Source organism: Colletotrichum chrysophilum, assembly GCF_026319265.1.
Source record: "Colletotrichum chrysophilum strain AFK26 chromosome Unknown scaffold_131, whole genome shotgun sequence".
Classification (NCBI taxonomy): Eukaryota; Fungi; Ascomycota; class Sordariomycetes; order Glomerellales; family Glomerellaceae; genus Colletotrichum; species Colletotrichum chrysophilum.
Window position 1 is genome coordinate 8,618 of NW_026517418.1, and position 26,825 is coordinate 35,442.

At 53.5% G+C, this 26,825-nt stretch overlaps 6 protein-coding genes across 6 annotated transcripts; 1 reads left to right on the forward strand and 5 right to left on the reverse strand.

Moving 5' to 3' along the window:
* Positions 1-2,496: 2,496 nt before the first annotated feature.
* On the forward strand, positions 2,497-4,722 carry COL26b_011137 (uncharacterized protein; the record flags this gene model as incomplete). The annotated part of the gene is made up of 4 exons (XM_053183811.1): positions 2,497-2,727; positions 2,789-2,996; positions 3,052-3,417; positions 3,473-4,722. The coding sequence occupies 4 exons, from the start codon at positions 2,497-2,499 to the stop codon at positions 4,720-4,722; spliced, it is 2,055 nt and encodes a 684-aa protein (XP_053032223.1).
* A 446-nt stretch (positions 4,723-5,168) lies between these two features.
* On the reverse strand, positions 5,169-5,957 carry COL26b_011138 (uncharacterized protein; the record flags this gene model as incomplete). The annotated part of the gene is made up of 3 exons (XM_053183812.1): positions 5,169-5,279; positions 5,355-5,695; positions 5,762-5,957. The coding sequence occupies 3 exons, from the start codon at positions 5,955-5,957 to the stop codon at positions 5,169-5,171; spliced, it is 648 nt and encodes a 215-aa protein (XP_053032224.1).
* Positions 5,958-10,245: 4,288 nt separating this feature from the next.
* COL26b_011139 (uncharacterized protein) lies at positions 10,246-10,763 on the reverse strand (the record flags this gene model as incomplete). The annotated part of the gene is given in 3 exon segments (XM_053183813.1): positions 10,246-10,293; positions 10,312-10,703; positions 10,721-10,763. The coding sequence occupies 3 exon segments, from the start codon at positions 10,761-10,763 to the stop codon at positions 10,246-10,248; spliced, it is 483 nt and encodes a 160-aa protein (XP_053032225.1).
* Positions 10,764-16,324: 5,561 nt separating this feature from the next.
* Positions 16,325-18,723, reverse strand: COL26b_011140 (uncharacterized protein; the record flags this gene model as incomplete). Its single annotated transcript, XM_053183814.1, has 2 exons — positions 16,325-16,400; positions 16,451-18,723. 2 exons carry the CDS (start codon positions 18,721-18,723, stop codon positions 16,325-16,327), a joined length of 2,349 nt encoding a protein of 782 aa, XP_053032226.1.
* Positions 18,724-22,163: 3,440 nt separating this feature from the next.
* On the reverse strand, positions 22,164-23,237 carry CHS7 (Chitin synthase, class 7; the record flags this gene model as incomplete). The annotated part of the gene is made up of 2 exons (XM_053183815.1): positions 22,164-22,933; positions 22,997-23,237. 2 exons carry the CDS (start codon positions 23,235-23,237, stop codon positions 22,164-22,166), a joined length of 1,011 nt encoding a protein of 336 aa, XP_053032227.1.
* Positions 23,238-25,433: 2,196 nt separating this feature from the next.
* Positions 25,434-26,736, reverse strand: COL26b_011142 (uncharacterized protein; the record flags this gene model as incomplete). The annotated part of the gene is made up of 2 exons (XM_053183816.1): positions 25,434-26,471; positions 26,515-26,736. 2 exons carry the CDS (start codon positions 26,734-26,736, stop codon positions 25,434-25,436), a joined length of 1,260 nt encoding a protein of 419 aa, XP_053032228.1.
* Between the last annotated feature and the right edge of the window lie 89 nt (positions 26,737-26,825).

Below are 26,825 nucleotides of genomic sequence, written 5' to 3' on the forward strand. Positions count from 1 at the left end.
TGAGAATCTTAGATATTAGCACATCGGTGCCATAAAGCTCGTCAGAAGAGCTTTCGTCGAGACATAAACCAGACTTTCAACCAGCTTGCGCAAGCCCTTCAAGCATATGAAGCATCTCTTCCGGCACCGATGCCGGCGGGTCGAGTCAGGGGTTGAGATAAGGGCGAAATCTGGGGATACTGACAGGGATCGCGTCTTGGCTGCCAAAATAGGTTTAGTGTATATCGCACAATCTGCCACCGTCCCGATCTCCCGGTGTTAAGAAGTGTTAAGAAGGGCCCCGCCTTACAATTCACTTCCCACGTCTCCACGACCTCCCACGAACATCAGCCGTAAACATCAGACCGGCCGCCAGCCACCCACTGCGTAGGGAGCCAAGCATGTCTTGAAAGCCATGCAAGATGCATTCTTCGCTTCGAATTCGTGCCGCACCTGCCGCCAAAAGCGGGTCAAGTGTGACAGACGCTTGCCCGCGTGCCTCCGCTGCTCCTCCCTGAAGCTCCGATGTGAGGGGTATGAGCGACCAAAAAGGCTGGTGTGGACTCATAGCATGGCTAGCAGGGGCAAGCTTATGGGCAAGGCCACTTTCAATCCAGTAGATGGAAGTTTATCAGGGGTGTCTTGGCGGTCGCCGGATGAAGGCGAGCTCATGGAGTCAGGTTCGGAGACTGGCCCATCATCTTCGGCTATTCCTTGGTCTCTCGTAGAGCCGGACATGCAAGACCTGTCCCCAGAATGCAGGAAGTACATTCGTTACTGTGAGTTCTTTTCAATCTGTATCCTTGCCCTACCTTCTCACACCATTCAATGCACCAGTCGACCTGGATCTTTCCAGAGAATCTGTGGTCTATGATCGACCATCAACCAACCCTTTCTTGGCTTTGATGCCCTTGATATCGAAAAGCCGAGCCTTCTTACACGCTGTCATTTCAATCTCTGCATTTCACTGCACCCATCGAATGGTCATCAGCCACGGGCAAATGCCGTCCGGGAGCCTTTTATCGCATAAGTCTGAGAATCCCGGGCCATGGTATCTCTGGCAGGATCATAGTTGGCAAATGGGTCAGCCCAGCTTTCGAGAATCACTACAGACGGCATTGTTGCACAAACAAAATGCCTTGCATTGGCTTAAACAGGAGGTTCAGGATGATCCCTCAAGGAACAGTGACGCAGTCGTAGCAGCAGTTATTCTCTTCGTTTGCATGGATGTTGTGGAATTCGGAAGCCATGGCTGGAATCACCATCTCCGGGGTGCTCAAGAGATGGTACAGAGCCGGAGATTATCTGACATTAGCGAGGATAACGAAGCCGCGCCGTGGTTGAGATATTTTGACACGGCATGCACGACGTATGTTCTTCCTCCTTATTCCTCTTGTCTTGTCGCTTACTGATTAGCGAGGCAGCTTTGGGATCTTGGGGGCTACTCTTGCACCGGCCTTGAACCCCCCTACCAATCAATATCCCATACTGGATCCGTTCTTTCTCCAGAACCTTCGGAATTCCGAAAACCAAACGTGGGTCGGTTGTCCTGCAGAGCTGCTCTACGTCTTATCTGGCATCAATTCCATGCGCTCGCTGCATCACATGAACGTGGAAAGACGACAAGCCTTATCAGATCTAATCCAAGCCTTGCTCAATTTCTCGCCATTAGCGTGGGCTCAAGATTTTCCAGATATCCAGTACCACGAGTCCCGCTCTCATCTTGCCCATGCTTACAAAGCGGGTGTTGAGGTATACGCATCACACATCATCGGCGCGCCTCCTGGCCAACATTACTTATCGTACCCCCACGTGGTCGAAATAATGAGGCCTGCGATGCTCCACCTCCTTGCTGTTCCTGCCGAAGATTTCCATATCAAGAGCTTGGTGTGGCCGGCCTTCATCCTCGGCGCAGAGGCACAAGATATCGAGCTCCAAACAATGGCACGCACAGTGTTTCAACGTATTTGGGTGTCTTCATGTTGTTACAATGTCAAGAATGCTGGTGAAATTCTCGAGAGAATCTGGGCTCGAGAAGCTGGGGATGAATCTAGCAGCTCTTGGCTGAAATATGTCTGGCAATTGGAGGAGACCTGGCTATTCGTCTAGACTCAAGAATTATAGTACCAATGCCTTATCGTTTTGACTTCAATAATACTCAGTATGTTATTTCCTAATGTCTACATCTTTGCCTCCTATAGACGAAATTGTGTCAAAGAAATTTGTTCTTCTTGCAGCAGCACGCTTGTCTATGTAAGGAAGTGCGGGTCACACACGTAAAAGCCGGGATGGAGGGTCTTCGCCAAGCTCGTGCCAACGCCGAATTGTGGATAATCTGCAAGAGACTGACTTTGATGCAGGCTGGGGCTGACCCGGGAAAGCTTTCCGGGTCTTTTTGAGGCCAGCTACAAAGCCCGATAATGCTATGGGGCTGATAAATACCGTATCGCCGCCATCCAACATCACCCTTCTTGGTCTCATCTCTGGTCATCATCTCAACCCCCGCATCTCTCAGCCATGTCTTCAATCCCTCATCCACTTTCCCCTTTGACGGGTGCAGAAATCCAGTACGCTGCGGAGTTAATTCAAGCTGCGTGGCCGGCCTCCGTCGCTCTGCAATTCAAGGCCATTACTCTCAATGAGCCTGCGAAGCAAGAATTAGTTCCTTATCTCACGGCCCAAGAGAAGGGGTTGTCTCCGTCACCTCCCGATCGCCGCGTCTTTGCTGCGTACTATATTCGCAAAACAGTAAGAGATGCAACGGAGCTTCAATTTCTCATACGGAGAATGTCAGAACTGACTGAACCAGGAACTCTTCCATGAAGCTATCGTCAACCTTACCACTGCAAAGGTCGAAAGCAACGTGAAGCTCGGTGCCAATCTTCATGGCAATGTCGACTACGATGAAGCCCAGATGGTCGAAAAGATCGCGCTTGAAGACCCGGCCGTCTTGGCTGAGATCAAAAAGCTCGAGTTGCCCGAGGGCACCGTTGTTTGCGCAGACCCTTGGATCTACGGTAAATATGAGGCGGAACTTGCAGGCGAAAAGATCGGAAGGCTAATCTCACGCAGGAACTGACGGTGTTGGAGACGAGCAGCGCCTGTATCAGGTATTTCTCTACATGAGAGATCCGAACAACTCCTCCGAGGCCGACTCAAATCACTACGCATTTCCCCTTCCCATCTCGCCCGTGATCGAGTGCACCAAGTACAAGTTGATCCGCATCGACGTCATGCCCACCGGCGCCGACAATACCATCAAGCCCGTCAGTCCATACCAGCCCAAACCTCCAAACGAGTACATCCCAGAGAGCCAGGACCTGCGCAAGGACCTCAAGCCTCTGCAGGTAAGCCAACCTGAGGGACCCAGCTTCAAGGTTACCCCTGTTGGTGAAACTGGACATGTTCTCGAGTGGCAGAAGTGGACTTTCTTCATCGGTGAGCGGATGCTTTTGGCTCCAAGACACGACGAGGCAACTGACACCTTGACCAGGCTTCAACCAGCGTGAAGGCATGGTCCTTTATAACGTCAAATACGATAGCCGGCCACTCTTCTATAGACTGTCTCTCTCGGACATGAATGTTCCGTATGCAGACCCTCGTCATCCCTTCTTCAAGAAAACTGCCTTTGACTTGGGTGATGCTGGAGCCGGCGCTACAGCCAATAATCTCCAGCTTGGCTGCGATTGCCTCGGAAGCATTCAGTATCTCAGCGGAGTCATCTCCGATGATAAGGGTCAGCCGGAGGCGAAGGAAAACTGTATCTGCATTCACGAGCAAGATGCCGGCATCGGTTGGAAGCACACCAACTACCGTACTGGCCGTGCTGCAGTCGTCAGGTCACGAGAGCTGGTGCTTCAATCCATCATTACTGTCTCTAATTATGAGTACATTTTGATGTTCCTTTTCAACCAGGCTGGTGAGGTTACATATGAAGTACGAGCTACCGGTATCTTGTCGACTCAACCTATCGACCACGATTTGGACAAGATCGGAGTACCTTTTGGTACTGTCGTCCACCCAGGCGTTCTTGCCGGCCACCACCAGCACATCTTCTCTCTCCGAGTAGACCCCATGATCGATGGCCACACCAACCAGCTCGTCTATCAAGAGGCTCACCGAATGCCGAGAGATCCCGACTGGAACCCTCATGGCATTGGCTATGGGGTCATTGAAACGGCAGTTGAGAAGACGGCTGGCCTGGACCTTGATGTCGACACCAACAGAACTTTCAAGATCACCAACCCCAACTCGCTCAACCCAGTCAACGGCAAGCCTGTTGCCTACAAGATCATGGCTCCTCCGTTCCAGAAGCTCATGGGCGACTCTGAAAGCTATAACCACAAGCGAGCAGAATTTGCCGACCACAACATCTATGTCACGATTCACCGTGACCGTGAGCTTTACGCTGGCGGTTGGTACACGAATCAGTCTCGCGGGGGTACAGGGGTGAGAACTTGGGCTGAGCGGAACGAGACTCTGACTCCGAACTCCGACATCGTCGTATGGGTTCAGTTCGGCATCAACCATGTGCCAAGAATCGAAGACTTCCCGGTTATGCCTGTTGAGATCCTCAAGGTGCACCTGAAGCCCGTCAACTTCTTTGATAAGAACCCGGCTTTGGATGTCCCGCCAAGCGAGCAGAAGTTCAATCAGAGCACCCTGGTTGAGTCGGAGAAAGGTAGCGGCAGCGCAAGTGGTGCAAGCTGCTGCAATGCCCTGAGCCCCTCATCCAAGCTATGAGTTGTGTTCTTCCTCGCCCTTGTGCATTGATGACTTGGTTAGTCTCTTCGCCGAGTAGGAACAGGCGAACAATCTCATATACATGCCGGAATATCAATAATACTGTGTTATATCAAACTTGAAAATAGCTGTGCTCAGCATCCATTGTCCCTTAAAACCTTTTCTGAGAGCCCATTTTGCTGGAACACGGGAAAGGCGAAAGCCTTTACAGCTGGGAACAACCGAACGCTGCGTATAAAAGAAGGCAGCTGTGATTGACCCGGAAGAGGCAGCAGAAAAGATATTCTGTGAATAGACTGAGTGGAATTCTCTCCATTTCTATTGACATAGCCTTCCAAAGGTCGATGCTACATCCATAACTAACAGCAAGCCCCCGACTAAACATCCAGCAAATCAAGATTCGCCTGCAGGTTGTCGATGACTCGTCGACCTAGACACATCGGAAATCAAATGATTTGCTTGAGTTCCAGAATGAAGGTGGAAACCTGTGCGCCAGAGTTTCGCAGGTCCTTGAGATGCTCCTGGACCTGAACATCTCGAAGTGCGTCGTTGAGAGCCTACCCAGTCAGATCAGTTGCCATAACTACCATGAAATCGTGTCTGGGGACTGTTCTATCAAAGTCATAACGTACTGTGATTGACTTCCATCCACTGAAACCAGCGAACTGGCCTTCATGGACTTCCCTCCCATCACCGCAATGAGATAGGGTCTCATTGCCTTCGATGCCTTGGAAAGCTGCCACGAGCTTGTTCCACTTTATTTTGGAATTTTCCACTTCAGCTTCAGCACCAGTAGCCTTGATGACGAACAGATGAGTGCTGTTCTGTAACGTCTCTCTGGGTGTGGCTCCGACGGTCTCTTCGAAAAACTGAAGGACCGGGGGTGCTTCCACGAACTTAAGCAACGATGACTTGAAGGTAGCAAAGTTCGGAGTGGCGAGAAAAGCCTTGATCGTGTCAAGCCTGTCCCAGCCTAGCAAGATAACAGCCAGTCAGCAACTATGTTTATAATAGCGGCATGCCATGGAGCCAAACATACTAATCACACCCACATAACCGCGCTGGTCATCAGCATCCTCGGGGTTGCTTTCGAGGATTCGAGCCACTGCTGCCGTATCCGGGCCTCCAGGGACGTCAAAGTTGGGCTGCATCAGGCCAGGGAGTTCTTCATAAAACCGAGCCTTCAGGTCCTCATCATCTTTGAGGGGCAGGAAAACGAGCTCTGTGATCGCCATGGTATTCGATGTAAGAAGGGAAGTCTTGGAATAGAATGTGCTTGAGCTGAACTGAGTGAAGAGGTGATAGTTTTAGCTCAAAACAGTATCAAACATGCCTTTTATAACCATCAAGTGCATTGGAATTATCGTGGTTCGCCGACACGGCCCCGTGACTCCGACATAAGACGGGTGCGGACTGCAGTGGGACTGCGGAGCAAAGTGGGTCATGTACAGCTCGGAAGACCGCGGCGATCTTACTGCCATTTGCTGCTGACGTTACTTCAATCCGGAAGGACGAGCTTCGTGCTTGGTAGAGTTGGGATTTTCTATGTAGTCGAATCCTTTGCCACTCAAGCTTCTGCACGTCTCACAGCGTCGACGCCCTTGCACGCAGCCACGATCAAGTTTTGGAGCCTCTCATCATCCTTACTGACTACTGGAATCAAGCCCTTCTCCCATTCGACCACATACTCGGGGTAGAGCAACTTGTCTCGCCCAGATAGGCTTTTCGGGACTACTATCGCAAAAAGATCTTGCCAGACAGGACAAATCTTGTGGTTGAGAACCCAGTATACAGCGCGAACTTCATAAGACATGATGATCGTCCGATAGGTTGCTTCGAGTAGTTCCGTATGGTCTGTGTAATAAGCACTCGCCATGTCGTACATGCCGTAGGATGACTGTAGTTGCTGGAGTAGCTGTACCTGCAGCTCAAGCTCTCTGGTCCAAGAAACAAACAATGCTTCTTGGGTCATAGCCTTCTGGGCGTCTCCTGTCTTGTTGCTGAAACGCTGAATAATTTGATACATGATAAGAGCTTGAAGTCTGGCGACCTTCTCCCTCATGATAGAGCACAAATCACGCCTCTGTCCAGTCATATCGTAGTCGGAAGCTAGGGTAGACGTGTTTACCAGATCTTGAAGTTCGCGGTCCAGCAGCTGGTCAACAAGATGTCCATGGGATTCTGAGAGAGTCTCATGGGCAGCACAGACACCTAGAACTTTTCCAAGCACTGGATCAAGACGAGGAGAGATTTTTTGTGTTGCTACCATCATAGGCGTGGACCCAGTCTTCGCGTAGAGCGAGATGTACGAGAGCATCTCGTTGGCACAATATTTCCATGTGTCTACTTCCTCGAATCTACTCCAGGGCCCAAGCATGGCTCCTGAGAGAGCGCCGGATGGGCTAGGACTGGGCGTATTTTGGCCGTTGGTACGCTTGGCATTTTCCAGTCTCATGTGCTCTTTCTTTGATCTCCTTCTGCGAGAGCCCGGGCGTGGAGTTGCTGCAGGGCTTTCATGATACTGCTCGGGCAAAACATGGTGATCTGGGAGTAAAGCCTCCGTCAATTCTGCCAGCCAATCCGCGTCGTGGTCATGAAAGGTTGATTCTGGAGCTAGAGAGCTGCTATCGTCGCGGGCATCCTCGCCACCCTGCCAGACATCTTGCTGCGTACTCTCCACAGACGAAACATGATCTGGTTGGTCTTCAGACGTCCGAAGCGACCGCAGCAAAGCATCGCGCGATCCACCGAAACCGTTCGGAGGATTCAAGACGGATATAGGTGGATAAGGATAGTGACAAGCAATTGACTGCTTCGAACACCGTTGGCATTGGGGGAAGCCTCGGTCGCAGCGCCTCTTGGCGGCGACACAGCACGAGCAGGACGTCTTGCGGAGTGACATGCGGACAAATGTGGAGTCCTTTGCAGGACCAGGGCAATGGAAAGCTATCTAGGCAATTCGACGGACGGACCGATGAGTATTTTAAATACATGTGCCTGCTGACCAAACTGTCGAACCGCTTGTTTTAGTCAGCTTTGGTCCGATTGAAATCCACGGGCGTTCTCAGAATGGCAGTAAGACCTAAAGGATCCATTCGTTGCTTACGCCAGCGTTTTGCGACTTGAGCTCTTGACATACCCTTCGGGCTCCGGTGGGATCACCTTACGTCTAGGAAAAATCAGGGCAAAAACCACCAATGTTATCGTGTGATATCTATTTGGATTGTAGCTTGTAACATGTAGTGCAGAGAAACTTCTGAACCCCAACGGCTTTTACGTTGGGCGAAGCAAGAGTGAAAGGTAGAGAAGAGATAATGGATTGATTGCTGATGGCCCGGTCGAGGAACGAAGAGGTGGGGCTGGTAATAGGTACTGAGTTGGAGCGTATATGACGGTGGAAATCCGGCGCTGTGGATGCCAATCTTCATAACTGATGCGCGAAGACCTTGTCGGGCGCCGTGGTCATCCTATTATCCTTGACAGCTTCAACCCTTGTGGCCGCAGCCATGCTGATGAGACAGTGCGCCTCTGATTTGTGCTGCAAAATTGGTCAACCGTACGGTTGAGAACATGCGGGAGTTGGTCTTCTCATCTGCCATCACCTAGGCAACAGAAGAATGCCTGGGACCCAAGGCGACCCTCGTCTTCGTAGAAACTAAATTCAGGATCGATTTGGACATTCAGACAGCTCTCTTTCCTGAGCTCCTCTATCCTAGCCACTGCCTCTGTCATGCTAAGCTTCCAGCTCGGTATCGTGGTAGCAAGTGAGGGCTTCTCGGGGCGAGCCCCCTCCCTTTCGCGTGGCGATGACAATGTTGTCCGGGTGAAGATGTTGTTCCTCGACACCCGCGTGCAGCTGTCGCACATATCCATCAACCAGGATCTACAAGATCTCGAGCCTTTTTGGCTCGCTCAGATCCAGGACCTTGGTAAATTTGCTTGAGACCATCGCACAGGCTCAATCAAAGTCTCGCCTTTGCGAAAGCGGCGGACAAGGGTGGTGCAGGGGTAATAGTTGCCTATCCATCCTTGAAGTGCAGGGTCTTGATGAATTTTGATGGAGTCGGAAGTAAGTAGAAATGGTCGGCGCAACTTGGCTTTGATGCTCCTTTACCAGATCACTTTTGTTGGTGTTGTCCGGCGGACAGATGTTCATCGAGACGGGTCAGGGCCTGCGGTGGTGAGGCAGGTTCAGTGAAAGAACCAGCCCCATCGGGCCAGATGTAATACTAGACATCAGTAACAGGCGTCTGAGAAGTATTGCGAACCAATTGATGGTCCCTGAGTCGATGAGTGCTTCCTTCATAGATCCAACTGTTAGTCTGACAGGACCAGCTAGCTGGATAGGCCATAACGTCGGCAGCAAATAATCATATTGTTACTGCTGGTGATGTGCGGGTAACGAAGTTTTCGCTGTGGAGGCGGCGAAAGCGACCGACACTGCAATGCATCCTTCTTTTCCAGATCCAATGGATTGGCAAGACGCAGGAAAACGCTGGGTACGCACTCATCCGTTAGAGATTGGAGAGAGGAATAAGATGCGAATCATTCTCCGTACAACGGCGAAGAGGGATCTGGCATCGTTGCGTTCGTACCACCCCTCTGTCCTGCGAGCAAATATTTGGGTACCCAGCGCGCTCTCCACATCCGGACGATATATCTCGCCGGGAAACACAGAATACCATGACTGGCGATAGGCAGGGAGAAAAGAGTACAGCATGGAGAGGTTGTCAGCGGGCTCGGCATCGAGTGGAAGGTCGTGCTCCACACCGAGAGGTGAGCGGGCCCGGGTCTTCTTCAAAGGCGTCAAGTCTTCAGTGTAAATCTGATTAGGGTCTGTGTCAATGTGGAATTGGCGTGATGGACCGCCTTGTCACCGCCCTTCAGCAGGTGGGCCTTCGCCTCACCAATTTGAACCTTCGAAGGGAAGAGCTCTCTGTTAGGTAGGAGTCTCTTGTTCAGCGGCATTTTTGTAGGTGCTCATGACCTGCTTCATCGTGATCTCAAAGACCTTCTCGGGGCCTGAAATGGTGGAGACTGACATGCTGAGCGCAGCAACAGGTTGAACGCGATTATTGTGCATCCATTCGTGTTGATGTTCGCTCGAACGGGAATTCTAGTAATCCAAGCAAGCTGACGCGGGAAGCGACGGGCAGCAATCGACATAGTTGTTGCCGCGGTCACCTGTTTGATTGCAGCGAACATATCCCAAGTGTGAGAGTCAAACACTTCAGCTTATCGCTGACGCTCGTCTGACTTGCTGCCTCAGCTCAATTTCGAACCGCCGCATCGGGGCTTCAATGTATAACTGAGCTGCATTGATCTTCGCCTTCTCACCCCCCCGTATTATTGGGTAAGAAGGTGGCCCATTCATCATAACCGGTAAGCAATGGACTGCTGCTGATTAGGGTCCGGGGCTTGTGCTGAAAGAGTAAATGAATATCATTCACGAAGCCGAACTCAATAGAGCTCTCAACTTCCGGATGTAACGGCGAGTAGACCATTATGCAAAGCTGCGTTCTCTCACGTGTCCTGCTCAACTTCCGGTATGTGGATGATGTTGCCTGGCACCTACGAGATCGGACAGACATTCGCGGGGCCGAGATCGTATTTGAATCCCTTGTTCATCACGTCAAGCTTCGGGCCCTTCCGATGGGCGATGTACCCTTCGGGCTCTTTCCACTCAAAGACCTTGGCGATGCCTAGCTTGTTGAACGCCTTGCTCTGGCCATGGCCGTCCGAAGTACCGTAAGTACGCAGAGCCACAAATGAGAAATCGCGATTCGAGGCACCGTTCTCTAGACGGTTCCAAATCCTGAAATATAGCGCGTAGACCGAAGCCTTTCGGTCTTGATGCCATAAAGGCCAGCAGACCAGGAGCATGAACTCAGAGGTTACCAGTGCTAGGTCATAGTTCTCGGGTGTAAGGCCTGGATCTGGGTCTGCCCAGTTGACCTTGTTCAGAACAGGGTCATCAGCTCCTTGTTGAAGTGGATACCGCCAAGTGGATTATCACCAGCAGTTGCCGCCACAATGAACATCTTCTCGGTCCCATCGAGGCATGTGTCCCACCTCTTGTACTGCAGATTGTCTTGCGGCGTACTTGCGCAAGTGACGCAGCAGCACCAGAAGCTATTTCGCCGACGCGTCACAGTCTTGCGTAAGGCTCTGGGTCGGGACTTTCTGGTGACCGTCTGGCGGAGTACGGTATGCAGAGCCTCCTAAGGTATTGCGAGACATGGTCTGCTGGGGGAGAGGAAGAGGACTCGGTGACATGAACTCCTACGTCCATGCGAGCGACCTCAACTTCACAGCCTCAACGTCTTGCCACCACTTCAGCTTCACCTGCTGCCTCTGGCTGTATTGCATTGCCTTGTCGCCGAAATCGATGGCCGCGTCGATTACGCTCAGCAATCCGTACGCGTATTGCGATACGCCTCGCCTACAAGAACATGCCCACCAGTGCGAATGGGGCTCGACGATTGCATCGAGATTAAACTGTTGAGGCCGAACTGTCGAGGCGATAACGGTGCGGTAGGCCTTCATATGTGGTACCACACGGCGAAATCTGAATCTCTTCGCTGTACACTGGATCGCAGCCGCGGCTACGTGCCGAAACCAATGATACAACCATCTGACGACGAGAGACACAGATGGTAACTTGAGCGAACGACAGGAATGTCTGGGCTGCCCTTCTGCAGAGTGCTCTGATGATGAGCGATGATGATTCCCATCTTGCTTGTTGCCCACTAAGGCGAATTCATCTTAGGAACTTCGAGGGCCCGGGGCGATCTAGCAAGGCTGCCTGCTGGCAGCACATAATATCCATGAGCGCGTTGGAGTTCTCTGGGAATCCGTGGTATTTGGTGTTTTGGTGTTTTTGTTGTTGTCTTCTCGAGTCCTCTTCGCCTTCCATCTTCACTTCTCAATCTGCATGGCAGGGCGAAAAGTCCGAGCCTGTCCGGGTACAATCTGGGCGACAATATCTTCCTTCCCAAACGAAAGTGGTACCAAGGTCAACCACAACAAGTTGAAGTACTGGTTGGCTGGTGCCTGCGACACCCTTCATGCTTGACCCTTGTCTTCGAGAAAGAGGCGGTCTTGATGAGCAAGTCGGTAATGGCGGGGGAAACCAAGAGCAAATCAAGAGCTCCGCGCTTTTAGCAGCCCAGGCCATTTGCAGAGAGTCTTGACGACCTCCGTGTTCCGGTTGTCCATGCTGGTCTGCTGGTCATGCCGGTTGTGGTACGATATCCAGTACCTAGGCTAGCCATTCGTGAGCAATAGGGCATCATGGCTGCGCCTGCGCGGGTATAAGCGGCAGCGAGACATTGATGTAGTGAGTTAGTTCCTGCTAAAGACTCGTTGTTGGTAGTTGACGATGAAGTGGGCAATATTTCTGGTGGGCCGGCTAGTCTTCGTTGTGTCGACTGGCGATAGCTGAGGAGCCAGAGCTCGATGTTACAACATGGGAACTATGGCGCCAAAGTAATCCGAAGAGTTGATACCGCGCTTTTGGTCGACCTATCGAGCTTGACGGATAGCATAACAGAATGATGATGAAGAACCGCAACGACAGGTGGTACTGGTGGCAGAGCGGGTTGTTTCGACTTCTGCTCGTCTTGAGCTCTCTGACTGTTGGACGCAAAGCGACAGCAGTATGACAGACCCGAGGGCTCGTGGCAACCTCAAGATAATCTGCTCGATCATCATGGAAGTGGGAGTGCTCAGAGAGCTGCAACTGCCGCTGGAATTGGCGCTGGATCTACATCAGGGCCAGAGCCGCCTCAGAACCCACGTCGCAAGCTTTGCTTTTACTCATGCATGAGGATTATAGGATCGCAGCAAACGAAAATTCCGCAAAACGCAAGAGGCGCCGTTCGCACTCACTGTGCGACCATTCCACGTGCCGTCAGACTCTCGTTCGGAACCACACGCTTGCCCACCAGGGCCAAATACCGAAGCGCAGATGAGGAGACATTTGTTGCCATCCGCCTTGCGTGAGAGTGCGGTACCTGGAATGATGCTTGTGACACCTTCCGTGTCTTGGGCCTTCTAAATGGCCTCTATCAGATCAGGCAAGGGAGGTACCAGTTCTCGGCCGACTTCGGAGGTCTAAAATGAAGGGGACCATGGTTGCCATCGCTAAAGCCAACAGCAAGAAGAAAACCGGGCTTGGAGGATGTGAGATCCATCATCTTCCAAGCCCAAAGGAACTACGTCCGTGTTTCCGTCGCCATCCAGGACTTGCATTCGGCGTCTGTGTTGCAGTCGCGATGGTTCCCGGGACATCTCCCACGTCTTCATCCCAACGCGGCGGGACGACGGGCAGTTAGCCCAGATCTCGCACCTAAGCGGCTTGCGCAGCATTCCAGTCTCGAAACGGCGGCGCTGTCTCCGTTGTCGTGTTCTGCGTCTGACACCTTCTGCATCAAAACGGTGCTGGCGTAGTCGACATCGAAGGAGCTGCCGTCGCACTTTACGCAACAGGAACCTTCGGAGGGTCCAGTCCTTCCAGGATGTTGAAGACTCGTAATTGGGCATCCGGACCGCACGAGATATCAGTCTGAGTGCGTGCCACGAGAGGCCACTTCGATACCTGATCCTCCGCGCCGACGAGAGCGAAATCCTTGAGCCGCAGCTGCACGCTGTGAAGAGACGAGACCAGCCGCGAAGATGCTGGGAATGAATGCTCCCCATCTCTTTGGACCGAGGAGTTAAATGATGCTCTCCATCGAGATGGTCCCGTCGTCGCAACCGCAGAGAAGCCCATCATGACGCCGACGTCTTCTCAGCCAGCAGTCTTCCTATCGCAAAGCAATCGTGTCCTGGCGCCGATGTGTTGGGATTCATGGCCACTCAGCCGCATCGAAAGGCCCGAAGTCAATCAATCCTTGCTCATCAGGTAGACGAGGCCGGCCACACAAGCCATGGCGTGTGGATCTTTGAGCTCTCTGATGTGCTCCCTACTCATGTAACGGGATGGAGTACCCGGCGCAAAGGGCGCCAAAGGACAGTCTATGAGCAATCCAAATGTCAGCGAAGTTTTCTTTCTAGATACGGGAAAGGCTGGGCTATCTCAAGCATACTCACACGCAGAAGGGGGAATCGTTATCCGCCCACCAGAAACCACATGCAGGTGTGTCGATGTCTGCGATGTCTGTCGTCGTCTTGGGTGGTGTAACGGAACGATCTCTGTAGCATTGTCTGGATGACCCAAGAGTGCCCGCGACCTATCTGCGCAACCTCGTTCATCAAGTTGACGACCTGTTGCACCAGGCGGTACAAAGTGATCCACGTAACGCCGGCCCAGTGTAATGGTGTCGGCATGTGGTTCCGCGCCGAGGCCCACCGTACTCGATGGGCAATAAGACCACCGCCAAAGACACAACCATGCTGTCATCAGCATTAGAGACTACCATGTCTCTCAATTCCCGTTCGGCGACGAACCGACGGAAATCGTTTCCGCCTTGTATCGCCGACAGAGCCCATGAAGATGGCATGAATCACCGCGTCAACGAGATGGCATTATGCCGTGATTGTCTTCGAGGCCATCGTTCCACTGTTCAGCTCGTGCTCAGAACCCCCATCTTTGGGGAGTGGGCCGCTGCCGCGCAAAGTCAGGCGAATGCGAAGTCTGGCGACGTACGGGAGTTTGACGATCCACCGCTGCCTGTGAACGTACTCGTGGGTGCTCATCAGACCGCAGCAGCTCGTTCCTGCAAGAAAATCGAGTCAGAGAACTTCCCAAGAACGGCAAGATGGGACGTGTTTACAAGCGTTGGCGGGCTTAGCATGTGATGAGACGACTTACTCGTCGGCTGCATTATGCCTGAGACGAATTAGCCTGAGTGTGACATGATAGGAGGAAGTGGCTTACAGTACCAGGCATCTTCGCGAATCGACGCGGAGACTGGTAGGCGCCCGGCGAGGAGAGCGGTGATACACACCACATCTGCTTCAAATCCCACCGGAGATAGACCCAGCCCACCATGGCCAAAATCAGCACGGCAATCCTCTGCCCTTCCGGCGCCTAGTTCCTGCCCCAACTATGGTTGGGCCCGGGGAGGCAACAACGAGTGGGGAAAGATGTATCTGAACGAAGACAACAAAGCACGCAGTGTGCATGTAGCTTGACATCACCGCAGCCTCAACTCCAGGACTGACGAGATAAGGCCGATTCATAGGCCGACATGATGATGGGGAAGAAAGCCACCGCGTTGAATAAACCGGAAGCGATATGTAGAGGAACGAGGGCGTCAAACGTAAGAAGATGTCGTCATCTGAGAAGCCGCCTGTCAAGAGAAGGCCACGAGGTGTCGGCGATATAAAGAGATGAAAGTACAGCGACGACCGAGGGTCTACCCTCAGCGCGTCGGAGGCACCAGGCCTGGCGAGAGGAGAGGGAAAAGAAAGAAGGGAAGCTCAGGAGATGGGTTTTCGCCGGGGATGCGAGGGGTGTTGGGTGATTCGAGCCAAGAGCTCGATCTTGCCCTGTCTCTCCCCCTGCCATCCAGAAAGGCCGGCGGTGATGAAGCGAGATGCGGCTTCCCGCAACGCCAGGCATCATCAGGAAGATGCGTCCCATTGAGCCGTGAAAGGGGTGACTTCAGCCTCATTGGCAAGACCCAGCCATGAGTGGCTATTTCTGTGATGACATCTCCACTGGCACATGCATCCTCCCGAGCCGATATCCAGAACTGGACATGATCTCAGTCTCTTCACCAAGCAAACGGGCGGCCAAGTTTGCTTGCATCTACCAACCATCGATGATCATGCTCGAAGATGAACGTCAAGACAGTATCGACCAGCCCAAACCATATTTCCCGGCAATAACGTCATGGAATCAGTTCGGAAAAATACAGATCTTAATCCGTGCCGTCCTTGGACCTTGCCGGGATGGCCCAGGTCGCGGAACAAGAGTGGATGTCCGGTCGGAGCGGAGGTGGGGGCCGCCAATGCGTCCTCCCGTCCATCACTTCCGGATAAGCTCCCGCCTCGTTCAGATGCCAAGAGCGGTTCAAAACACGAGATCGACACTTGCTTGTCAGGGCTGCCACATATGTGTTGGAAGGAGGGAAGCGGGAGGGTTGCCTTACTGCGTGCGTCAGGGCAAAAAGCCTAGCCTTGGTAATTTCGGCGGAAACCAAACTGCGACAAAGCGATGGGCACCCGTCCCCGCAGATACTTCTCTATTGTGATGGCTTTGGCCTGGCTACCTAACTACCCCTTCATCCATCAGTCTAGAGATCTGAGTTCTGCCACCTGAACCTCCTGAACGATGGGAAACCCAACTAGACGTCCTAGGCAGCCAGACATCCCGACTGCCTGCGCAATCAAGTTGCTCCTGGGGCGTGCCACTCAACGTCATTAACTCAGCAAACCGCCTTTTCTGCGATGCTTGCGGTCGCCTGCGCAAGTCGCCCCGAAATAAAAGTCTGTAGCTTGCGACAAACCGACTGAATCTTCCCAGTCTTTGTCCATTTTCCACCAAAAAAACGCCAGTAAACCGAGCTTCTCCGAGCTCATGAGACCAGAACCAAGGGTATCTCCACCATTTTCATTGCGAAATGACAATCACTCCGATCTGTGCAACAGACCATTACTCAATCTCCGAATCCGCCATTGCCGGTACATCGGGCGACTCGTATTCGTCCCAAGCCTGCTCAATAATAGAACTGTGAAGCGTTAGCCATCTATTATCCATTATGGCATAGCATTTACGTACGCATCAATCTTCACTTGCGGAATCTCCTTCTTGCGGCAGAAGGCCAAAAACCGCTTCTTGGTACGTTGCCGCTTGAACTCGGCGAGAAGATCACCTCGTGGCTTGCCGTCCGCCGAAACCACGACGCCGGGCTTGCACCGTATCAGGACCTTCACGGTATCGGCAGCCCACATGATCTCTTGCATGGTTTCGAGCTCCAAATGGAAGTTGATCGGCTTGGCGTAGATGCCCCACGTGGCAGATTCGCCCTCGGCAAGGACCTGGTGCTCAAAAACGAGCTCGCCATCGTCAGGAATCCAGTGCCAGTACTGCGTTACACCAGTACCAACGGTGTTCAGACGAGACTTGATGCGGTTGAGGGCCCAGTCGTGTTTACCAATTCTGTCACTACTGAATTCGTCGACATCGGTGAAGCCCTCGTAGGCGAGATCCGGATCCTTGGGGTTGCCCTGAACTCTTCCAGCCTTCAGTTTCTTCCTCGCAAGATCCGGCGTCGGCGGCGCGCTACGCTCCGATTCGTCGTTCTTGATTATCGGCTGTGTGTTTTGGGGTGTAGGCGTCGGCGCGAGAGGCCGCTGTGGCGACGGGCCGGGGAAATCCTCGCTGATGAACATTTTGCGTTTCTTGGCGTTTGGAGTGGCCTTGGCCGAATTCGGGGAGTCTCTAGGCGTCATTTTCATGCCCGACGGTCTGCCGATGCTCTTCTTGCCGTTCGCCTTTCGCAAGTCATCGTACTTGCGATCGTGGTAAAAGTCGTGGATGGTCTTGGACAAGCTGAAATCAGAGCCCCTCTCCGTGAGGATCTCATGCAGGCGCTGGCGAAGCCACTCCAGCGGAGTGATGTCGAGTGTTCCGAATGTTTCCAAGCACTTCAAGGTGTCGGCCAGGCGAAACAGAGTGTCGTAGTTCACCAGCTTGGTCGTGATATACTTCTTGGACAAAAGCTGGTAGGGGCTGATTTCTCCGTCCTTCAGGAAGCTCATGATGGTGCCGCCCCTGTTAACCTGTCGGCCTAACTGGAATTTCATGCCCTTCTGGCCGGTTCGTAAGGCGTTGTCCAACTTCACCTGCCAACTCTCGAGACTAGCTTGGATCAGAGGCGGTATCTCAGGCCACGACTGGTCCCAGTATGGGTGGCTGGGGTCAATCCTCTCGATAGGCACGCCTTCCATACACTCAGGGTGCGTGTACACCTTGCCATCGTGCTTGAGGACGAGATTGGCTCGGGTGATTGGTGTGTGGTCTTCCTCCGTATCATCTGCGATGGTCGATCCCTCGCCGGTGCTCTTGTCCCTAGAAACAGGTCGACTGGACATGGGTGTGGCCGTGCCGTTGAAGCTCTCATCTCGGGTGCTGATGACTTTGGCGTGCTGTGCAGTCGGAGGTGCCTGGTCTACAGCTTGACCATCAGCCTGCTTGCGTCTCTCCCAGTAAGAATTAGCGCAAGATCCAAGCCCTTGCACGATGGTGCAATCTGAAAAGGGGCCTCCGCCTTGGACGCATACGGCGCATCGCCTTCCGTCCGTTTGCTGGTCCCCAATGGCCTGGATCATAACGGCGGTCCAGAGATCCTTGTCCTCATGGATTCGCCTCAGGTCCTGCTCCGTGAACATGACACCAGGACGCAGCTGCACCGCTCGCTTGGGGCTCTTGTCGAGAAGGGCGCCCGCGGCTCCATGAACGGGAATGCGGTGAACAGGTCCGATACGCTGGCCCGAAGCGTCCATGATCATAGTCACTGGCTGGTCTGGTGGGTTGGCGGAAGGTGGCAGGCCGTTATTGCTGAGGAGGTGGTCTCCATTAGTGGTCACTCCGTTGACGCCATTGGGTTTGGTGCCGTTCATGACGTCGCTCGTGTGTGCAAGGCGTACAGTCTCGGAATCGCGCCGGGGAGCAGCAAGGGCGGCAGCGGCGATCCTAGCACGGTTCTCGTCCTCTCTTTGGCGGTGTTGTGCGAAATAAGCCTGCATATGTTGAACTCTGGCTTCTCGGTCCATTTGCAGCTTCTGACGGTCCTCTTGGAAGGTCATGGTGAGTTCCTCCAACCCGCCGTGCTCTCTCTTGATGGCCTGGTTCACCTCCAACATGCGCCTCTCAAGATCCCTCTTTTCCATGGTCAGGGCGGCTAGGCGCATGCGAAGAGGCTCAGACTTGGCCATGAAGTTACTGTTATGCTGTTCATCTTCAGCCTCGTGAGATAGCAGCAGGGTCTGCCAATAGTTATCTTCGTCTTGGCGGGACGGCCCACTGCCGTCACCGGTGTCGAAGTGCATGATGAAGATGCCTCTGTGGCAGGCGCAGTGAGATGAGAGCCCCTGCTCAGACTGGTGAAATGCGGGTGAGGGGCGGGACGACTGTGCGGTTCATCCAAAGTAAAGTCTCGTGGGGTCGGTGAAAATTCGTCGGAAGCAGACGTGTCAATGTGCAGATGGACTACTCCAGCTCGCAGGGGCGGTCGGTATGGACAATGTTGGAGTTTCGCATTAAGACGAGAGGTGTGGTGGTGAGCAGAGTTAGAGTGCAGCGGCTCCGGGGATGCAGCAGCCGAAAATGTCGCGTGCGTCGATCAATCCGCTTCACGTCGGGCGCGGTTCCGGTACCCTGCCACGAAATGCGGGCTTCCAGCGTCCAAGAATACCTGCCTAGGTGTGTTCCAGGACGGGGAAGGCAGCGGGAACGAGGAGGAGGACAACGGGAGACGGGAGACGGCGGGGACGGGGAACGTGAAGACGGCGCGATGTCTGTGGCAACACTGGCTGGTATGGTGAGATTCGCCGAGAGATAGGATTACCCGGGATGTGGGCGATGCGTCAAGCGGCGTCAGTATTGGCGCGAGAAAAATGCTGTTATAGCTGCAGATGTAGCGTGGAGGTAAGGCTGTGTTGGGTTGGTTGGAGGTGTATGCAGTAGTAATTATGGTATAGTATGGTGTGAGTGGAAGGTAAAGTACGGATAGACAGGAAGGTACTAGTGTGCCTCCTACCTAAAGTAAGGTAAGGAAGGTAAGGTAGGTAGTGAGTGCAGCGGAAGAGTGGATGTCGGGTGTTGAAAATTGAGCCGACTAGCTGAGGTAGGTAGTGAGCGTATTCGTAAGGTAAAGGTAAAAGGTAGGTATGCAGATGGACAGACGGGTTTTGGTCGGGTTGGGGTGGCAGGCAAAGTGTAGGGGATGACCACGAAGGAAACCTCCTCAATGTCTTTCCCTTCAGGAGGTTGTCGAACTGAATTGGCTGCTGCTGATGCTGCTTGGTCCAGGCTGAGTGATTGATGAGCACGGTTGTTGAATGGAGAACGGCAATGCAAAGACAGGAGCGACCGTGGGGGCCTTCAATGCGGCGGCAACCTAAGTGACGGGATGGGAGATAGGAATGCGCGTCTCTAGGTCTGGTATCCGTAAGATAGGTCGGGTGCCAATGACCGGCGATTGACTGTCGCTGGTGCCGATGAATGATGCAATCGGTAAGGTAGACGACGAGCAGACAAGAGCGGGCGGCGGGCTGCTTGATGCTGCTGCTGCTTCTGCTGCTGCTGGCGCAATCCAGCAGTCTGCCAAATCTGCCAAATCTGCCAAATCGGCGCGACGGAATATCGCGTGTTTGCACGTGATTTCGCGCAAGATGAGCAAGACCCTGTAACGCCTAGGCTCCCTTGATGCTTGCTTGCTTGGTTGGGGTAAGACAGGTATTCGTAACGGAAACGCACAATGGAAGGGAGTAATGAGAGGTTCCAGAGATGAGGTAGCACTAAGCTATCAACTGTGGGACGGCAAGCGGACGCCGGCGGAGTTCAGTGAGTCCGGCCGGATACGATAAGGTCGGATACCTGACGCGCTCGGGGCCAATTTCCCTTATGCGGCGACGAGACACCTTACAGCAGAGGCCCTGGAGGATAGAGGATAGAAGGGGGAGGAAGAGAGTGAGAAGGGGAGAGACCACCGGCGGAGACAAACTGGACTGTGGTGCAAGAAAGGAAGAAAATGCACCCAGAGACGAGAGACATGACGAGATGAAAATAATTAAAAATCGGAAACAATAGAGGGGAGCAGGGAAAAAAAAGTCCAACAAAGGGAAAGCCCAACCGGCCAAACGCACCAGATTGAGTGAAGTACCTTTTACCAGACCCAACCTAACCACATCATCTCACCTTTCTCGATCTCATCTTATCCTGACTACCTACCTCCGTAACATAGTACTTACGTACATACCCGCCGTACTGGGCTAATTAGATAGTCTTGCTTGTCAATGTTGCGGGCCCAAACCTGTTATCAGCCGGCCATTGAGAAGCACCCAACTTACACGCCTTCCCTGCCAAAGTTCAATAGGACTGTCGTGCTCTGCAATAGGGCGCGTGGAGCTTAATTGCTTTGCATACAAGGTATGGTACTAAATAGGTTGATTGCGTGCAGTTTGCAACGCAAGGCGAGGTGGCTGGCCTGGCCTGGCCTGGCCTGACACGAGGTAAGGTAAGCTTGTCACATTGTCCTGCTCGGACCAGCTGCGCATAAACTTCTGCAAATACTAAGTCCATTGACTTCCAACCAAAGGAGGTAAGGTACGGATAGAATTTCGGTTACTGCACCACCTAGTCCATCCGTCATTCTGCCTAAGGTATTCCTAAGCCATCCCATTCCCTTAGGTTGGTTACCTTCCCGTTACCTCCCGTCAACTGTCCCGTCGGCTGCTAAAAGGGGGGCATACTTAGTGCACTAAGTGCTATCACAGCCGCTGCAAACGCAAAATGCTTTAGGGGTTGCTTATCCGTCCTCACCTAAGGTATCAATAGGTGCTCGCCAGCACACGTGATTCGCGCAGAGTGCGAGCAAACCCCCTTAGCTTCAGACTAGCGCATCTCGATAACAGATCCGATGCTCCCGATAACGAACCTCCTCCACACCTTCCAGTCCCCTCCAGTCCCTCCTTCGGTGTACCAGCCGGCAATGATGCAACGCCGCCGCCCGCAGTGTCGGCTGCTTCTCCCGGAGCTCTCCGCATCACAATACCCAGTACCACCTTGCAACATTTCCACGCTCGACTCGACGACTACTTGGGGAAGGAGACTCAAGCTTGTCGTGTCGCTGAATCCGAGAGCCTCGTTAACTTCGGTGTCAGGTCCTTCCAGCTGAATAAGGTTCAATGATGGCAAGAGACTCCTTAACAAAAACTAAATTCAGCATTACTTACTTCATGTACTGGAATTTCTATTTCAATCCATCCTATCTGAAACCTTAAAATCAATATTCCTCCTCTTCCCTGCCGTGGCTGCTTTTGCCCATATACTGCGTCCCGACTTCTCATCATGTCCGACTGAACGAACTCGAGTCTCGAATCGACTTTCCAATCTAGACATATCAAGACATCTTCTGCGATCTCGTCGACCAGATGGACCAGAAGGGGAAAAGTTCTTCGCGGCCACATCTCGGGCATATGCACATTTTGTAACGCCACAGGTTTCTCATATCTCAATGGAATTAGACTATGTACTATGGATAACCGCTGGCATCAATACCTGTAACGTTATTAACCCTCCTCCTCCTCTTGTCATCACAGTCGGCCCCGCATCGGCCGTCTGTGGGCGCTGAAACTCAAAAAACGGCCGTGAGTGCTGCACCGACCCGACCTGGAAAGACAGTTTTTCCCAAACGCCGATCCGACCCAATGCTATAGTGAAATTGTCGTCATCTGTGCCCTACTTCATCTTCATTGTCTTCCCTCACTCAGTATCGGCCCGAGTGTCTCGCCGGAGACGGGGAGTACGAGTGGTCATAGCCGCTAGCCTGGCTAACATGACCATACGGATCGTCGTACACAGTCGCGCGACGGTCCTCCTCGGGCAGCAGCTCCTTGACCTCCCAGTTGTTCATCCTAGTGCCGACTGAGAATTCGAGGTCCTCTCGCGTGATCGAGTCCCAGTACTTGTAGACCATCATAACGCCCAAGAGGTTGCAAATCGTAGCGAAGAAGAGGCCGTCGAGGTAGTGGCTGATGGCGGTGCAAATCTGTGTGCTGACGGCATACAGAATGACCTGGCCGACAACGAAGAAGAAGACACCAAAGGCAATGTCACCCAACGGCCAGCGGTCCTGCAGGGTTCTAACGACAAGAAGAATCTGGAGGGCGACGTAGACGAAAAGCTCGATGGCGTTGAGCAGGTAGAGTACGACGAACAGTCCGACGGTGTTGGTGGGGCCGAGGCCTGCCCAAGACTTGAAGGTCGCAAGCGAAACCAGGAAACAGATGGCAAATGCTACGACGCAGCATACACGGAGAAGCCAGATGGAAAGCGGGGTGCCGTCCTCGTACAGCTGGAATCCAACAAAGCCGTTGATCAACAAGCAAGTGACGAGGGCCGACGTCAAGCCGTTTTGGACTGACACGAAGTACGGGTACGGAGCCGAGCCCGGGGGAACCACGCCGGCGTCAAGGCAGAGTGAGATGAAACTGAGGAGCATGTACAGGTAGAAGAAGGTGAGAATTTCCTTGCGACCTGTGATATCAAGTCAGCGGGGGTTTGGGTCGCGGGGTATCGTCAAGCTCAGAGGTAACTCACCAACAGCAGTGAATTTGCCGCGAATGTGCAGAATCATGACAACGGTCATGAGGAGAGCAACGATGTGCATAGCGCTGGCAGCACCCTCGAAGATGATGGTGTTCGCTAGTTCGATATTGCGGGCATAGCAGTCGGGCTCGATACCGACGCCGCTCGTCACGGAGGTGACGGGGCCGATGGATGCGCACAACGGCAGCGGGGCCATGTGGCAGATGTCGGTGAAGTCGCCGAAGCCAGACATGTTGGGCTATCTGGCCGCGGTACGGCGACGTCGATGGGTTTGGGTCAAGTCAAGGAGATTCGAGTCGTTGCTCGCAGACGGATGGGCGCGAGAGAGGTCAAGGTTGTCAAGAGACTGGTGGTGGCGGCTCGACAGGGGGCAGCGAAAGTAATCTGGGTATGGATGGCTGAAGTGGTTCGAGATGATGGGGATGCGTCGTCGCGAACGAAGGAGACGATGGCGCGGGTATTCGCGTATTGGGGGAATGAATATTCGATGGACGGCAAGGGATGTCGTCGGGGTATCGGTTCGTAGTCGTCGTACGGAAGGGGACAAGAAGAATGCGGGACGTTGGTCAGGGACAAGACGTGAAGCGATCGGTGGAAGGCGACGGTGATGGTGACGGTCGGAGATGGAGATGGAGACTTGGAATGACGGCAACGGCGGCGAGTGGACGGCGACGATGGTCGGAGCGAGAGTGCGGGAACGAACGACTGGGCAGCGACCGATTCAAGATGAGGCTTGATGAGGTTTGAGTGCAGTGCCCGGGGTGGTTGGCAGCGAGGGTGCGGTTGCTGTCCGACGAGCAGAGAAGCTGATGCTTGACGGGGACGTTGGAGCAGCGTTGCCGTGGAAAAAGGGAGGAGAGAGCCCACTCAGGAGCAAGATCAAGGCAGGCACGTTCAATGTTCCAGTGGAGGGCGGGCAGGTAGCGCCTCCCCGGTTGGCTAGCCGTTCTTGGTGATTGGTGGTTGGTGGTTGGTCGAGGTGGATGCAAGGCAAAGCAGGTGGTGCACTGCAGAAAAGGAAGGGGCAGGGGCAGCCAGCTGAGGGACGTGGACCACGGCCATCAACCATCCACCATCGAATTCCTGCTGGAAGAAGCGCCTTCCCTGAAGTTCCTGCCACTTTCTAAGTCTAGCCCAGCCCGCTACCGCTGCTTTCTGTTCTTTTTTTTTTTTTTTCCCCTTACCCCTTCCCCCTGACCGTTTTGGTCCCTTCCATTGACCGACACCTCTCCTTCAGCCCTCAATATCCAATAAAAGCGTCGCTTCGTGTTTTTTGCATCTCCACCGTTTCGGCAAATTGGCCCATTCAAGCACCGTTACCCCTGCCTACTTTGATTTAGCGACAGCAAATCTTCCCCGCTAGCTCGAACACGAGGCCCCGTCGCCCCGTCCAACGCCTGAACACGATCCGCCGGTTGACTGTCACTGTCGCGTCCAGCTGTTTCCAGCTGTCGCATCCAGTCGCACCTCAGTTTCTGCTTAACGCCGTGACGCTATTCGTGTTCATGTTCATATTATCAGTAGTATTTCTACTCATTCTTTCTCCTAGTCTCAAACACCATATCCTCAGCCTCAGTCTTGTATTGATTGCTCGCCTCAAGATTGCCCATGCTGAGGTTCACCAATGTGCTGGTCTCCGCAGCAGAAGCTTTCGAAACGGTAAAACCATGCAGAGAACAGCAAACTCCCGCTGTCAATGACGTGGGCACTGTTCTCCCCGCAGTCGTCCAGTCAACCGTCGCATGATTTCGTCCCAACTCGCAAAACTCTCCTGATGCTCCCATCCTGGGGCTGGGAGGTGTGCTCTCCATTCGGGTCTTCAACTCGTCACTGAGTTGTTTCCATCAAACTACGTCACTTGCAACAACGTCAACCTGTCCTTCTGCTACCACCGGTAGAGGCGGTGGATAATTCGCTTTGCAGTCGCCAGGTGTCGCGCTTAACAACTAAGCGAAACCGTTGTTGAAACACCAGCCAACATAAAGCAACTGCTTGTACTGCGATGCTATTAAGCGAATGTCGAGGCCATCCCGTATCATCCTCATATGACGTCCGCCCCAAGTTGTCAGTCAGCATTTACGCAGCGCATAAGGCTGACGGTAATCTTTAGCTGTACATTTCCTCCAAGCTTGGTGCCTTTCAAACGTCAATAGGACCAAATAATTATTTCAGTATTCTTCAAACGGAATGCTATCCTCGGTCCGTAATACAACGGCGTGGCACCGGTGCTCGGGCGTCATTCAACACTACAATCTCTTTGAACCACCAAGTGGAAATAACCGGCGCCACAGCTTAGACATGGACGCATTACTCATTATTGATCTAACGGGTAGGAATACGACTAACCATGCTGCCTCACGCACGCAGAGCCGCATAGACTCGGATTGACCTCAGCTCGACCTCGAAGCGCCCTCAAAGCGGATATGCATCACCAAGTTCTCGTTCCCGTCAGCTTCTTGCCTTCTGGCTTCTCCTTGTTTGCCTTCTTGCTCTTCTTCCCGTCTTCCCTCTTGCCTTCGTAAAACCTATCATAGCATCCGCTGCAACTAACAGGACGGAACCGTACCCTCGTATGCTCCGACCCCGTGAAGCACTCTACCCAGGGCAGCGTCTTCAACATCTCCAGGTGCGACGTGTAGATGTGACCCTCAAACCGCCACGGGCCTGGACAGTTGGCGAGCTCGTCGGCACTCCAAGAGCACTGCAGGTTCTGGTGCGTAAGAAACCGCACAGCCATCCCAAAAGTCCACGCGCAGAAGAAGTTGTCTTTGACGAGACACACCGGCGTGCTCTTCTGAGCCATCCTTGCCTTTAACTCTTCGGCGTCATAGCCCATCCAGTCTGCTGTGCCGAGTACATGCAATGAGTGCAGAGCTTGCGACAACGCGCCCTGTTGTGAGCCTATCGAGTCCGGCGCAAGACGCCAGCCCATCATACCGAGCATGTACGTTTCTTTGCAGCTCTGCGCGGCATACTGGGCCATTTTCTCTTCGCCCGTGACACAGCGCGCGGTGAGTCCCTCAAACGACCTCCGGAGGATCTGCACCGCGTTGACGGCCTGGTGGACGCGGTGCCACTCCACGATGCCCAGCAACTTCAACACCCCCTTGAACAATGGAGACACGTCTTCCTTCAGATGCCGTCTTCTCGTCGCCTCGATGAACCGCCCGGTGAGATTTGTGAACTCAAACAGCGCGTCTGCCGTGCGGGCCAGACAGCCTGCGATGTCCGGGTTTGTGAGTCTGTCGACGCCACCGCCGCCCTGAATTCGCTGCCAGAATATCCCGCCCATGGTGGCAGCGAGCCTCTTCGCTGCGGCGCGGCAGTCCGTCTGCATCCTTCGGACCATGCACTCCTCCGCTATGGTGCCGTGCGCGACGAAGCACCGCGGCCGCTGGAGGTCGATGTCGACGATCCAGGAGCCGCCACGGTACGACATGCCCCTCGCCCCGCTTTTTGATCTTGACTATGGGCTCGGTGTCGATCAGGTGGGGCCCGCGGTGGTCTACTTTGCCGCGGTCGCCGTCGGGAAGCGGAACCCAGAAGGCGTCGTCGGACAGCGGTCCCTCGGGGAGGTAGAACCTCGTCTTGTCGAGAGTGAAGGTCGACCGAGGTGCTTCGGCGGCCTTGAAGATCGAAGTCATGGCCTCGTTGTGTGAGGACATGTCGACCAACGCAATGTCCTCGGTAGTTTGAGATACAGAAGACGACGAGAAGGGATCGCGGGCCATGGCTGCGGCTATTTCTTCGAGGGGATATCTTTTCATCTTTGCGGATGGTGTGGTATGTTAAGCACGCGATGTTTGGGCGTTCTCAGCGT